Here is a 14,115-nt window from a genome sequence, read left to right as displayed (position 1 = left end):
ACAACCTATGTCTCACGGCAGATATACAGATTTTACTATAGAAAAGAGGCTAAAACGTGTGCCGAAGCCTTTCTAGGCCATGTGACTGCGTTAGCAGGAGGGGAGGTCGCCTGGCTTTCGTGGAGGTGGCCCACGTGGCCTGGCGAGGGTGAGCCTCAGGGGTCAGCCCGTCCTGGGCCATTTGCGTGCGTCCACTGTAGAAGGAAAGTTCTTGATTCCAGTCGTCTTGTTTCGATAAGTCGTTCCTCAGACACTCTGAGAGGGAGTGCTGTGTGCCCAGAAATCTGCTAAAACCAGCTGGGAAAAACATGCCACGGGGCCTGTGACACTTTTCCAGTGTTTTCTGAAAAGCTCATGCGTGTGCCCTGTTCCTTCACTTCCCCGCAGTCCTCTGGACACAGCCTCGGGTGCCCCACAGGCCACTTTCCCAGAGTCACGGGCCAGCGGGGGCTGGGCTAAGGTGCACGCTGACCTTCTCGGAGGCCTGTGGCTTTGTCTGAGCAAAAAGGAGGCGGGAGAGCACAGACGCCGGCGTGCAGCGGACACCCGCCAGGAAGCCCGCTGCGCTGTGGACGCCCGGGGTCCCCCGGTGGAGGAGCGGGCACGGCTAACGAAAGACTCCTCTGGCCACGGGCATCGTCACAGCGCCCTCGGGCAGAGAACATTTATCAGAGTCTTACTACGTGCCCGACGCACACACGGGCCTTACCGGAGGGTCACGCCGAAGCTCTCAGAGTGGGAAAGTAATTTTCCCGAGCTCCAAATTTAATAAACGGTAGACGCGGTTCACAGCTCTGCCACTCCAGAACCTGTAAATGTTCTTCCAAGCGTTAATTTCTACTGTCTTCCTCCTACTCCTGTTTCCCTTCCTAATGTCTGGGAGAGGGAGAAAAAATAAAAAGGGCAAGAGAGGCCATGGCTGACGCAGGCAGGGAGGAAGCAGTGCGTGCCGCCGTAGCTCGGCCGCAGGGCCTCCCCGGGCAGCTGGACTCCGAGACGCCCGCCGTGGCCGAGGGCGAGAGGGCCGGGGGCCGATGCCCGTCCAGACGGGGCAAAGTCCTGTTGAAGCCTGGACAGCAGTGGAGCTCGTGAAGCTGAGGAGAGGCCCAGGAGGCCCTTGCCCTCGGTGGACAGTGTCTGTCCAGGCGAGGAGCAGCAGCTGCGTAAGTGCGATGGCAGTGTCCACGCCGGGCCGGGGGCGAAGTCCTGCAGGGGCGAGTCAAGCTCTCGGAGCCGTGTGCGCTGAAGTAAGCAGCCGGGACTTCGGCCTGAGACACCGAGAGCCACCGTCCACTCGGGCAGCCCGTGCGCGAGCCCCCGCTCGCGGGAGTCTCCGCTGGCCGTCTCGGGTGGACGAGCAGGACGCCTGGCAGAGGGAGCCGCTGGACAGCTGGATTCCCGGAAGTGCCGTGTCAGGCCAGAGTCACAAACAACAAGGACAGCAGTCCAGCACCGCTCCCGGACGGGGCCACCAGGCACGTGCCTGCCGGCCCCACGCTGCTGATGGCCCAGCGGGCCGGAGCCTGTGTGTTTCCACCGCTCCGTGTAAACGCGCCTCCCGCTCTGGGCGCGGCCCCCCGAGCTCGGTGGCGGCACCCGGCCGCCGAGCACAGGTCGCCCCAAGCCGCGGTAGCCCGGGGACTCCGAGAGCTAAAGGAAGCCGCGGTGGCCGGCGGAAGCCAGTGCGGGAAACAGACAGTAGCTCCCAGGAGAGCGGAAGCCAGCGCGGGGTGTGAGCTTAAGAAAGCCAGCGCCCGCGTGAGTAAGCATTTCATTAGCAGCGCACTAAATTGTGGGGCTCCCCCCGGGGCTGCGAGACGGGCTGAGATTGAGGATAATGGGCTCCCGCGTGAATTCTTCTCATTACTTCTCTTGAAAGATCGGTAAATCTACGGGAAGGGTAATTTAGGCTTCGTGTCCACAAGCCATTCATTTTACTCTTAATCTTCCCTGTTTCGAATGGTGCAAATGTAGCGCAGAGATGCTGTGAAGGGGACGAACTGGCCCCGTCAGGTGATGCCGGCTCCTGCCCTCCCGGCGTGGGCAGGTACGCAGTGGCCTGGGCGCCCTGGTCCCGGCGGCTGGGGAGGAGAGGTGCCAGGCTCCAGCGTGCCGCCTGCACCCCACGGACCTGAGCGCGGCTTTCCGTGGGGTCTTTTTGGATCAGACGCCATTAAGCATGCGTTTGTTTGTTTGTTTCTCTAAGTCAACAGCGAGGACAAAGAGGCCGAGGCTTTGTCTAGGACAGAAGTACGTTCGTTGAGCTAAAAAGGACTAGAAAATGAGGCATTGATTTAACCACTAGTGTGGTTTCTCCGTATTTTTTAAAATGTGCATCTGAGACGGCACTTACTGACATGACCGTTACACCACCACCAGCGTGTGGTAATTAGAAAACGACCAAATGGGGTGGGGGGGAAGCAGAAAACACCAGGAGTGTTTGCAAAATTGTTATTTCCAGAAATAATCAAATCATCCTGATCTTCTGGAGTCTTTCGGTTTTCCCTAAGATTAGGCCCCTCTTGAGGCCAGCGTGCGGACTGGTTTCTGACTGACTTAAGTTTCCTTTGCAGATTTGAAAGTAGTGAGCAGCTCCAAGCAGAGGCGAGAACGTGAATTTTGCTAGAATTGAAAGAGTGACAGTTTCTCAGAGGCAATGAGCAGTTGAGGACATTCTCAAAACACGATTTCGCATGCCTTGACCTAACCGCTGTGACATTTTAGTGCATTCTCGCTGGGAGCATTTCCTTGTAAACAGCCATACCAGACCGCGTCTTAACATTTGCATCATGAGAGAAAATTCCAATCGCCTTAGACGTTTCCATCATAAAAGTAAGGAAGGAGAAAAAGAAAGAAAATACCAGAAAGAAACGGTCTGAAACCTAGCACGTAGCTGCTACTTGCTGAGAAGCACACGTGGGAGGGAGGGAGGGAGGGAGGGAGGGAGGGAGCGACCAGGGACGCCACAGCCTCCGCGGACGCCAGACACACCAGGGTCTGAGGGTCTCTAGAAATGCGTCTTGCTTTACTGATGTTCATGCAGCTTATTGTTCTGTTTCAAACGCAAAGCGCGCAGCTGACCTCCCGCGTGACCATGGACACTGTCCCCGGGGAGAAACTGCTCTTTCCCTGAAGGGAATTTGCCCTTTCCATTAAAAATAAGCTCTCCAATCTGGAGCGCTCCCCTCTGCTTAAACGCCCTCCGCATGTTCAGATACTGGCGGGAGGACGTTCCGAGTGCCTTGGCGAGTCGCCCGCCTGCGCTCTCATTCAAGCCCGTTGTGTCCAATCGCAACATGGAAGCTGAAGAGTCTTGGACTTCCATGACATTAGCTGAAAAAGCCCCTTGAGTTGCAAATACCAGAGCTGTCCATACTCCCAGAAGGGGAACTTGTCCTTCCTGACAGGGAAGAGGGAGCTGGACGGCAAGAGGGGAGTGCGCACCTGTCCCGGGAGGGCGGGACCACCGCCCCCCAGGAACTGATGGCCTGGAGACAGCCCCCCGCCATTCTCCAGAATGCTCTAACCACCTCACTCCCGACAGGAATGGGGGTGTGGCGCCCCCCACCTCCCGGCCGTGAGGCTGCATTGGTCACCTGAGGTTCAAGCTGCCGCACCTGGTGGCGTGGTCTGGGAGGAAGAAGGCTTCATTTGGGAGCGAGACGCACCTGGTCACATCCCGCTACCCTCAGTGTGCTCAGAGATGATCTGTGGACCCTCGTCTCGGGGTGAATCCTCCCGAGTTGCTAGTCCCTCGAATGCTATTTTCTTGCCACAAAATAGGGGTCACTGAAGCGGAGTGGTCATCTTTGCTCCCTGAATATTTTACCTGTGCTTCTAAAGATATGAATGTTTGTGCATATTTACAGACTTTTTTTAACTATTGAAGCTGCTAAATCATTATAGACAATATTAACTGTTCAAACCCTTTATTGGTGACTGTTGAAAACCTAACTGCCATGTGTTCTTTAAAATAGGACATGTTTGATTTCTGAATTGTTGTCATGCAAATTGTGAGGCCAAAATGGGTCCTTTGAATATGCAAAGTTCCCCTTAAACCACCTTGAACTAGGCAGATTTGCAACATTTTAAACTGGCACTTCATCCCTCTTTCAGCAAGCATCCTCTGCAGATTTAATGATCAGGAACATCCTTCTGGTGCATGCTGGGAGATATGGCTGCAGGGTACAGACCACAGCAGACAATGTGTCAGATGAGGCAGAACTTCTTGTTAGGGGTGAGTATGCTAATAGTGCAGTGTGAAGACATGATCGCCATAAATTATCATACAAAGGAGTTGAAATGCATGGACTTTGAGCACATCAGTGCTGCGCGTTATACTTTTAATTTTACAATATATGTCATTTTTGCTTAACCTTTTGCCTTTGAAAAAATAACATGGAAAACGGCTCCTCGGTCACAGACCAAAGGTCCTGAGCCAACGCCAGGGGCCAAGTCACCTTGAGTCCTAAGTGAGCACTGGGTAACCTTGCACCCCGAGCCCCAACCAGCTTCCCCGGAGGGGCCCCAAGGAGCCAAGGGGGTGTGTCCGTATATGTGTGTTTTTCAAACGCAAAGTTAGGCGTCTGCCCTCTGCTGAGTCCGAGGCCCCGTCCCCAGCAAGACAAGTGCGCCCGATGGGACACCTGCACGTGCTCCATCCTGGAGATCCCTTCCTGCTTGACAGTGTCCGCCCCGTGTGCGCAGAGATGAGGTATGCGGAGTCCGCTATGAGCCAGGCCACCCAATCCTGGGCCCCTGTGGCGCTCCCCGTTACTCAAGTCAATGATGATAGCACCTTGGGGGCACCCTATTCCCGGGGGACAATGCGGCTCCTGGCGAGTGTGCCTCCCTCCCCCCGCCTTTCTTCCTTGTCTTTCATTCTCTCTCTCTCACTCTTTATTCAGATCCAGTAGGTCCACAGAATCCCCCCGTCACTGGCACACAGATGATGTGCAACTGTTCACAAACTGAAACCTCCCCTATCCCCGGGGGCCACCCTGGGGGCCACCCCGGTGCAGAACTACCATGGACTCGGGGCCTAGAACGTCACCAGGCCCCTCCCGGCCTCCGTCTGTGACCTTCAACCACCGTGCTTTGAGCGGTGTGAGTTTTGGGGCTCCGACCCCTTGCGGGATCTCCGGGACCAGCATTTCCGCAGTGTCTGGCACCAACGTCCAAGCTGCTCACGCTTCGTGCGGCGCCTCGCAGGCTGGACTGTGGACGTCTTTCATAGGGAACCTTGAGCAGGAGGCGTGAGGCGTGCCAGCACCTTCCTGTCTGTGCTTGCCGGGCTGGTGTGGGCCGCGCCGGCCCGTGGAAGCGCGGCGTTTGAGCACGCGTGAGTCGGCCCGCTTCACCCCCTGTGGCTTGTCCTTGTCCCAGTTGTTTGGGATTTTCCGGGGCTTCCACCAAGACCGGTGTCCGTATCGCCCTGTCAGGAAACACCGGCTTTTCTTACGTGCTCGTTCTCTCACGCTTTCCACTCAGCTGGAAGTCTTCCTGGGTGCTTCCAGCGTCATTAGGCTTGCGGAGCTGAGAATCCCAGGCTGCAGTCAAATGCACAGAAACTGGCTCTCCTCTCCGCTGCAGTCTGTTTTAGATTATGTGTATTTATTGTGCAGCGCCGGCTGGTAATTTAGAGTGATGCCCCCAAAGTCGGAGCTTTCCAAACGAATAATGCAATTTAGAGGCTGATAGCAAGAAACTAGGTATTTCGCAGGCTCGTGAGGGGCAAATTTAAGTGGCGAGCTAGCTCTGCTTTGGAAGTAAAATTAAACTCAACAGGGTTTGAGCACAATCCACGCTCAGCTTTTTCATATTCTCCTTTTAGCCTTTGGCTTTATGCCTGGGAGAGGATAAAATGCACCAATTGTGGAATTTGACTCAATGGCAGTTTCACACAGGCTGTCGCCCCTGAGTATTCGTGTAACTCTCAGCTCAAGCTTTCACTTCGAGTGGGTTTGAACAAGTCACCCATTTTCTGGTCTGGATTTGCATTCCTCTTCTAAAAATAGTGAAAACAGAAAGGAGGGGAAAAAGCAACGGTAATCAAGTAAAATTGAAAATCAGCGAACTGTAAGCCAGAGACATCGCAGGGGCGGAGAGGGGAGTGGGGTCAGAAGTGGGGCGGCGGGGCGCAGGGTGCTGTGGTGCCTCTGGGGCGGGGCTGGACGTCCGCGGGGCCAAGGCGAGGCGGGAAATGCACAAGATGAAGAAGATGCCAAATGCATAAAACAAAGTGCCTGAAGACAGCCCACTCCTCTCTGGCTGGCCGTAGACGGGAGCGCTGAACTGGGGGTTCTGTCCTTTATTTTTTTTAAGATTTATTTATTTATGGACACAGAACTGGGGTACAGGCCAGAGGTGCAGGTGTGGTGAGAGGACTCACCAGAGACAGAGCGGGGGGCAGAACAGGCAGATGGACGAAGTCCACCGCTGAGGGGAGCAGCAGGCGGTCAGGAGAGGTCTGCTGCGCCCTGTGGGTCACCTCTGGGGCAGGCGGGGATCGAACTCATGTGGAAGTGGCTTTAGCTTCTCAGTGCTGCGCTCCAACCCGCAGCGCCCCAAGGAGGGCCCCCTCCGTTATTTTTAAGCAAACAGCTCTCGGAGTGAGGACACTGGGCGGTTGCCCTGTTAAGGCCGGCTGCGGAAGGCTCAGGGTAGCGACTCTGCCATCTTCTTCCTCAGATGCTTGGTAAACGCAGGTCACTGAGATTGTCCAGGAGGGTGGGGGCTGACAGCTAAGCGTTCTAGGTGAAGTGACGGCGACTCTCCAGCATCTGAGCCCCCAACCCCGACATCTTCAGGTGTCTCTGGAAAGGGGGGGACAGCAAAGAGGCCCCCCTTTTGTCTTCTCACTGAATACTTTCTCTAAGGATCGTGCTATGGTTCACTTTGCTGAAAGTCGAGCATCAGGAACGTTACTGGGCAGCGAGGAGCCTGTTTCCGTGACCCTCTGACACAATTGCAGACTTCAGGAGGAGAAACACTCTCCTGGAGTGAGGGAACCTGCTTATCATCTCCTTTCCCAGGCTGGCAGCCTACGCCGTCTCTCGGGCCTCTCCCCAGGCCTGGCCCCACCAGCCAGCTGGCCGGGAGCTCAGCTGCGTGGCCCAGGGCCTCAGCGCTGCCTGTGTGAAATCTGAGGCGGCGGCAGAGGGGAGCAGCGGGCCCCTTCTCTGCCCTGTCCCCTCAGCGCTGCTTCCACGGTCTTGTTTTTGTCTCTGTTTTTGTTTTTTGGCTTGTGGATGCTACTGCTGTTTTTCACCTCTGTCTCATCATGATTATCATCCTCCAAAAATTGAATTTCCCCATAAATAATCATCTGAAGCATCAAATCACTTGGTCTCTCTCATGCCTTTAATATTCAGTGAACTAACGTTATAACAGCTCCGCACGTAATTCGGAGAAGGATAATAGGAGTAATGACCATGTTCAAGGAAATGATTCTGCTGAATATAAAGGAAATCAGAGCCGCCCCGGACACCTGTGCACCGTTTAAGTCGCTTAGCCAAGGGTGGTGGCAGCGGTGCAGAGAGACACTGGAGACTTCTGCTGCAAGCTCGCTCCCGCCACCCGGAGCCAGAGCAGATGGGGGGGAGAGGTAACAAGTCGCAAAGAGCCCGCAATCCCAGCGCTTTGGGAAGGGAGCAAACACAGTAAGCGGCTCCAGAGAAAGGCGCACGCGTCTCTGTTACTTCAGTTGACAAAAATAAACACTAGCGTTATGCTCCCAAAGGGATGTAGGGTAGGAGGTCGTCATGGCTCAAAGAATAAAACGCACTCAGCTGTAGCAACGCGGGGTGCCAGAGGGACACAGCGAATGGTTAAAAGCCGTCTGGTAGGACGCGGCTTCTCAGGAGAAGCGAAGGCCCAGGCCCAGCCGCGGAGCGAGGTCCCCGGGCCGCCTTTCTGCCAGCCTGGACACTCTGACCGCCACACTGAGAGCACAGGGTGCTCACGCGCCTTAAGCGGAAGCTGAGGAGGAGGAATCCCGTGGGGTGAGTCAGAGACGCGGAGGCGCCGTGGAGACTTCCCACGGGGGTCAGCTGTGTCTCAACCCGCGTGGTTCAGCTCCCAGAGCGCTGGCATCTGCTGCTTCCAAGACGGCCTTCTCCCTGAACATCCCGCGTCTCCTCTCACTCCCAAGCTAACACTGGTAAAAGCGTCGCCCGTCCGTCACTTAGCTAAGTGAACAGGGACCCTCGGCTGTGCGCTGGCCATCTCCTCCTGCCCGCCCACCTCGCACCCGCCCCCCACGAGCCCAAGCCTGAGGGGTGAGCAGCTGGAGGCACAGAGTCCCCTCCTGGAGAGGTGAGCTGAAGGCCGAGGGGACAGACACCGAGGGGGACGTTCCCCGGGCCCCTTCAGCCGCCTGGAGGATAGCGATTCGCGGAGGGAGCCCCGGGCGGCCGCCCGCGGCCGGTGGGGCTGCCTCAGGGCCCCGTGGCCAAGACGTGAGCTCGCTTCAGGTGGTGGCGTGGCAGCAGCGTGTTCAGCTGAGTGGGAGGAGCCCTGGGCGGAGTCCCACTGCAGGCGTGGCACAGCCGGAGGCCACCCCTCACAGCGACCGGTGCCACCTCACCTGCACCTGCCAGGACAGAAGCGCCAGCAAAGGGAGGGGACCAGCTACCGCAAAGCTGTCTAAAGCTCCGTTGCCCTTCGTGAAACGAGCGTATCGGAGCCTGCTCCTAGGTTTTCACAGCTTTTTACATAAATTTTTTTTTTTTTTATCACGTTACACCCTGAACCTCATGCTTAGGACTTCATTTGTTGTGCCGCAGTAATTATTTATCCTTATTTCTATTTTTATTCCCACCAAGCACCAGCTATCATGAGGTAGCTGGTGTTACCCAACAAAGTGATTTAACTCAGCAGACAGCAGAGTTCGCATTTTAGCTAGTTGTGAGGCATCGACTCACTCTTTTTTTTTTCCCCCAAATAGTGGAATATAATGGAAGGTGCCAGTTACTATCAAATGCAAAGCACTTTGGAATGTCCAATTAAAATTCTCCAATTCTCCCACACGCTGGTTGCTGGACTATCAAGAAAAAGAGAAGTTTGAGAATTTTCTGCCTTTTGTCCTTGGAAGGAAGCAAATACTCCCACTTTCCCAAATACAAGGGGAAACTCACGCTCCCCCAAAACCTTGGCCATATTGTTGCACGTGCTGATGTGATAGTGATCCGAAAGCCCTGCTGGGGCCTGCACCTTCACAGCCTTGCGGCCCTACAGGTTCCACACTGGCGTAGGGACCTCTTTAGCTTCCAGGCACTTCTGAACACTTCAAAGCTTTAAAATGCACAAGTGTGCGTAGCACCGTGTCGTTGGAACACAGCTGGCCCAGGTTTTCCTTCTCCGCTCTGGGCGTTCTCCGCGGCTACGACGTCGGCCTTCCCCGGTAGAATAACACGCCTCGCTCAAGGGCCCTGGAGAAAAGGCAAAGAAACGCTTGTCACAAAGAACACAGCTGGACCTGTCAAGAGCCTGGTACTTAGATGTCAAAGGACAATGACAAATGCCTTCATGCACTTTATTCTTAATTAATTTTAATACTCAACCCATCAACCAGTAATTTGTTTAGAGCAAAAGTAATCCAGTTAGTATGTGTGCTTTTACAAAACATAAAAAATCAGCAACATGAGCAACACCCTCCCTCCGAAGAAAATCCTACCCCGTCTGTGCAATGTCTTATTCTGGTACCCTGCCTCCTTCTAGAAATTTTAAGTCAGTACCGCCACCGATGCTGACTGAGAATTTTTAAAATAACCATACGAGTCACGTGTTTCCCAGCTGAGACATTTTTTGTTTACTTTGATCGACACTATAAAATTTCTTTTAGCCTCTTGATCGCAGTTTTCCCTGTTTTTTTTTTTTTTTTTTCCAGACTTTAAAATTTTTTTTAGCCTCTTGATCGCAGTTTTCCCTGTTTTTTTTTTTTTTTTTTCCCTCATGCTTTTCCTTGGTCATCTATGGACCACTTTCGTGGCAGCCTGAAAGTGACAGTGAGGCGTTTGCCTTCTCTCACCACAGTTTGGTTCATGGCCTGAGGATTAGTTGAAGCCACTCGCCCAGTGGGATGATTAAACCACAGCTCTCAGTCGCTTTCAAAAGCGCCAGGTGTCCCTCTCCAGCTGCAGCCTCCCTGCCTGTCGTCGGGCCAGCGCAGCCTGGTCACGCAGTGAAGCACTAGCCGCAGGGTGGCCTCCGACCCTCGCAGGAGGCTCTCGCTCTCGGGGTGACCTCTTAGGAGGCTAAGAGGAGGCTGTTTTATCTGGCTGCTCGCCTGCTTGTCTGAGCTGTTCAGCAAAGTCACCCCCCGCCTCCCTCACACCTTGTGCGGATGTGACCTGCACCCCCAACCCTTTCCAAGACGGGACCTTTCTGCTTCCCTGGGGAGTTGTGTTTCCGTGCGGGGCCCCTGGTCCCGGGTGTCGGCGCCTTCACGTGGTGACACGGAGCGCGGGCTCCTGTGAAGCCTGCCTCAGCGCGTCGTGGCGGGCGCAGCGCTCACGTGGCCTTCGGTGGCCCAGAGAGCTCTACCAGGAGTTAACTCCACACAGAGGTTCTGCTGAGTGTCACCCCAGCGGCCGGTCACATCTCCAGGAACACAAAGAAACGGTGAGTTCCCTTCCGTCCCTGTCTCGAAATCTTGTTTGATTGTACCCCGTGTTCCAGCGTGCTCAAGTCTTGATAATTCTTCTTCATTTTGTGTGGCTCTGAACCCCACGGAGCCTGCTGTCTGAATGAGTCTTCTGTGAACACCACAAAGCCCGCGCAGATTGAGCAGAAGCTGGCGCCCCGCGTGGAAGAAACTTCTGCTGATTCTACTGCCGCTCGGAGCTCGTCCTCCCCAACACCTGGCAAAGGTAATGTCTCCGTCACACTAAGTACTTCTTAATTTGAAATTACAAAGGCAATTAGCTCTCTAATGAGTTAGAGCAACCGAGGTGAAAGAGTAGGGAAAAAGCGGACGCCAGATGATGCCTGTTAATGCCAAGGAAAAAAAAAATGGACTCATTCTTGGAAAAAATCTTCCCTGTAGCTGCCTTTCTCTTTTTCATTTTTTAAAACTAAACTGTGCGCAGGCCTAACGGCTCAGTCTGTGTGGGGAAAGTCTCATTTGACCTGCCATCGGTAGGGCTGGCAGTTGTGGGTACACGGTGCCCTGGGGACTGATTATCAGTTGATTTTACGTTTGGAATTGGGAACTGTCGAACACTTGAGCAGGGAAGGGAAAACTGAGAACATTAAACAATTCATTAGATAGAAAGTAGTTTGCTGACAGATGATCAAGATTATTAACCCAGAAAGTCACTTCTGCAACTTTCAAAGGGAGTGGGCACTGAAAAGGTTGGCTGCAGGAGCCAGAGCTATGGGGTTATTGATTGCAGTGAGAAAGCAAAATGGCGCAAACTCAAGGAGTGTGAACATTAGCATGGAAAAGTCTACCCTAAGCAAGATCTGAGGGCAGCCGGAACACGTAATGCTGGGTTACTTTATAGCCAGCGCTCAATAAGCGGTAGCTGAATCTCAGTAGCAAACTTAAAAATGACTGGAGTGGTTTCCGGTGCCCGTGATAGTAGCTGGCTTCACCCAGCCCGATGGCGGAGCCCACAGTAACCCAGACTGGGCTGGAATTTTCCTCTGGCCTTAGCTGGACAGCCCACACAAGTCAAGGTGCCGCGTTTGGACTGGGGTCTTCATTCGTAAAACAGGATGATACCCAATTTGTAGACACACTCAAAAAATGGAATGAGATTGGACAGAGTAGAATGCTTCTCTGAAAATGGTAGATTTTGATTTTGTTGTTTATATTCTTCGAAGGAAGAATTTCTATTTCCCTGATTTTGTTTTTTGGGGGGGTTAAGATTAAGGAGCTAAGTCTGAATATGAATGGGCAGGGAGACTGTCTGCATTTATCCAACAGGCGATTCTACTGCCCATTGAAAAAGCCCAATTATGTTGGCTTTGTTCGTTTGGTGCAATGACGACTAGATGATACATTCTGAAGGTGATTTGGAACACGTTGACTGTCTCTTCTTCCTGGGGACACTAGGCATGTTGACAGACAGGTACATAGTGTGCTCTGCCAGTTCACTGTCATTAGGGTCAGCTGGGGTGCACCACAGAGGCCTCACAGTAGGCTCAGCTGATGGAGCCAGTGAGTCTTGCCGTACTGTCCTGAAGCAAGTGGCTTATGTAATACGTATGTATAAGCCTTGAGGATACCATGGAAAGCATCCATCCTTGGGCAATGCAACAGCTGTCTCAGCACACAAAGGAACTTCCCACCCGTGCAATAAACAGTGAAAGGCTTCATGTGCATTACAGAGTCATCCGAAGGATATGACTGGGCAAATGACAGAAACTTGACTTCATGTACGACAAGCTGTGCAGTTGATTCAGCCAAACGGTCATGATTCTAAGACAACAGTTCTCCTATCGGTGGCCATCATCCCGTCATCACACTTGCATGTCTAAGAGTTATAAGCTGTATGTCACACAAAATGAGCACCAAATATCTACTTTTTTTTTAATTTTTTTTTTTAAGATTTATTTATTTGTGCTTACAGAACTGGGGTACAGGCCAGAGGCTCGGGGTGGCGAGAGGCTTCACCAGAGACAGAGTGGGGAGCAGAACAGGCAGATCGATGAAGTACACTGCTGAGGGGAGCAGCGGGTGGGTCAGGAGAGGTCTGCCATGCCATGTGGTCACCTCCTGGGCAGGCGGGAATCGAACTCATGCGGAAGTGGCTTTAGCGTCTCAGTGCTGTGCTCTAACCCACTGCGCCACCAGGGAGGGCCCCCAGATTTAAACCTTGTGTTACATATTCTAAATCATATATGTGTTACGTATTTTAAATTGTGTATATGTGAGTGTGCACATGTGTGTTCTGCGGTGTAGACGTAGGACTTTGCCATTGCTGTCGGTGGCGTTGGCAAAGAAGCTCTGCACAACCAACGAGCAGAGGCCTTCCCAGTTACATGATGGTAACTGTGACACTTTTTAAAAGCGGAAGCCAAAGATGATGAATGGTCTTCAAGTTCCTCTGGAACTGTGACCCTGATTTTCAAACACCCTAAGTCAAAAGTACAAAGATTTCAAACAAAGGGAACTTCTTGTCCACCTTGTAATTGTTAGACAAAGTGTTAGTGTCTCACTTGTCAGCATTCTGGTTTGGTTGATTTAAGTGTCCGTAAAGCACAGTAAACTATAGAGCAACATCAGTCTGTTTGAATCACACATCTTCTCACGAGGCTTCATGCAATTATGTCATCCATGCTAGTTCAGGAGATAGAACTGTTCTTGTAAAATTCATTGGGGATACCTAATCATTAGTGCCAAGGTGTGTTATCACCTGATCTGTATATATCAGGAAATCAAAGCGCACGTATTTGTCTCGCAACCTGGCTCACAGAATGTAAAGCCAACCTAATAAGCAGCATTGATCATGTCCCACTGAATGAGATCGTCTGCATTGCAGACACTCTCTCTGGGATCCATCCATTATATGGAACATCTGTTACAAATTACCCAGACTCCAGGACGGCTCTATTTAAGTGCTTCTGCAAGAGCCCACTGTCTCCATTTCTCCAAATGAGTTAGATGGTGGCATCGAGGTTGTACCAAGTTCACTGTCACCATGTGACAGCAGTCATCCCTCAGCCTGTGCTGGGCTCCTGTGGAACACTGCAGAATGGTAAATGTCTTCTTGCAGTTGTGTAGCAAAAAATCCTCAGAGTATGAGCCAGCAGCCATCAAGCAACCATTAAGCCAGTTCTTTCTCCATTATGTCTCAGCCGTCGCCCAATAAGTTAAGCACGAAGGGAGCGATGTTCATTCTTTTTGAACTCTGTTGGGAGCTGTTGATTCACTCAGATAGTTAAAATATAAAATGAATGACTCCAGATACAGGTTTGTCAACGTTGGTTCATTTCCATGACCATGAAACATATCCTTTATCACCGATACTTTCCTTGTAGAGTATGTCGCCATCAACATAAATTGTGAAAGAAAATCCAAATAAGTAAGGATGAATGCAGACTTACACTGATGGGGGGAAGCATGGTTACGTCCATCCTGCTGTCAAATGTGTACCTGCGTAAGCA

The 14,115-nt window shown here is 52.6% G+C and overlaps 1 protein-coding gene across 1 annotated transcript in view; it reads left to right on the top strand.

Annotated features, from left to right (window-relative positions):
* CNTN5 (contactin 5) overlaps positions 1-14,115 on the top strand; it is a 213,364-nt gene that overhangs the window by 143,900 nt on the left and 55,349 nt on the right. The window contains exon 9 of the mRNA XM_004689429.2: positions 4,117-4,237. Coding sequence (XP_004689486.1) covers positions 4,117-4,237 — 121 coding nt within the window. The remainder of the gene's footprint in view (positions 1-4,116; positions 4,238-14,115) is intronic.

The sequence above is a fragment of the Condylura cristata genome, unplaced genomic scaffold (assembly GCF_000260355.1).
Source record: "Condylura cristata isolate star-nosed mole 26May11 unplaced genomic scaffold, ConCri1.0 scaffold00025, whole genome shotgun sequence".
Lineage (NCBI taxonomy): Eukaryota > Metazoa > Chordata > Mammalia > Eulipotyphla > Talpidae > Condylura > Condylura cristata.
Note: the sequence above shows the minus strand (reverse complement) of the source record. Positions and strands in the feature narration are given on the sequence as shown.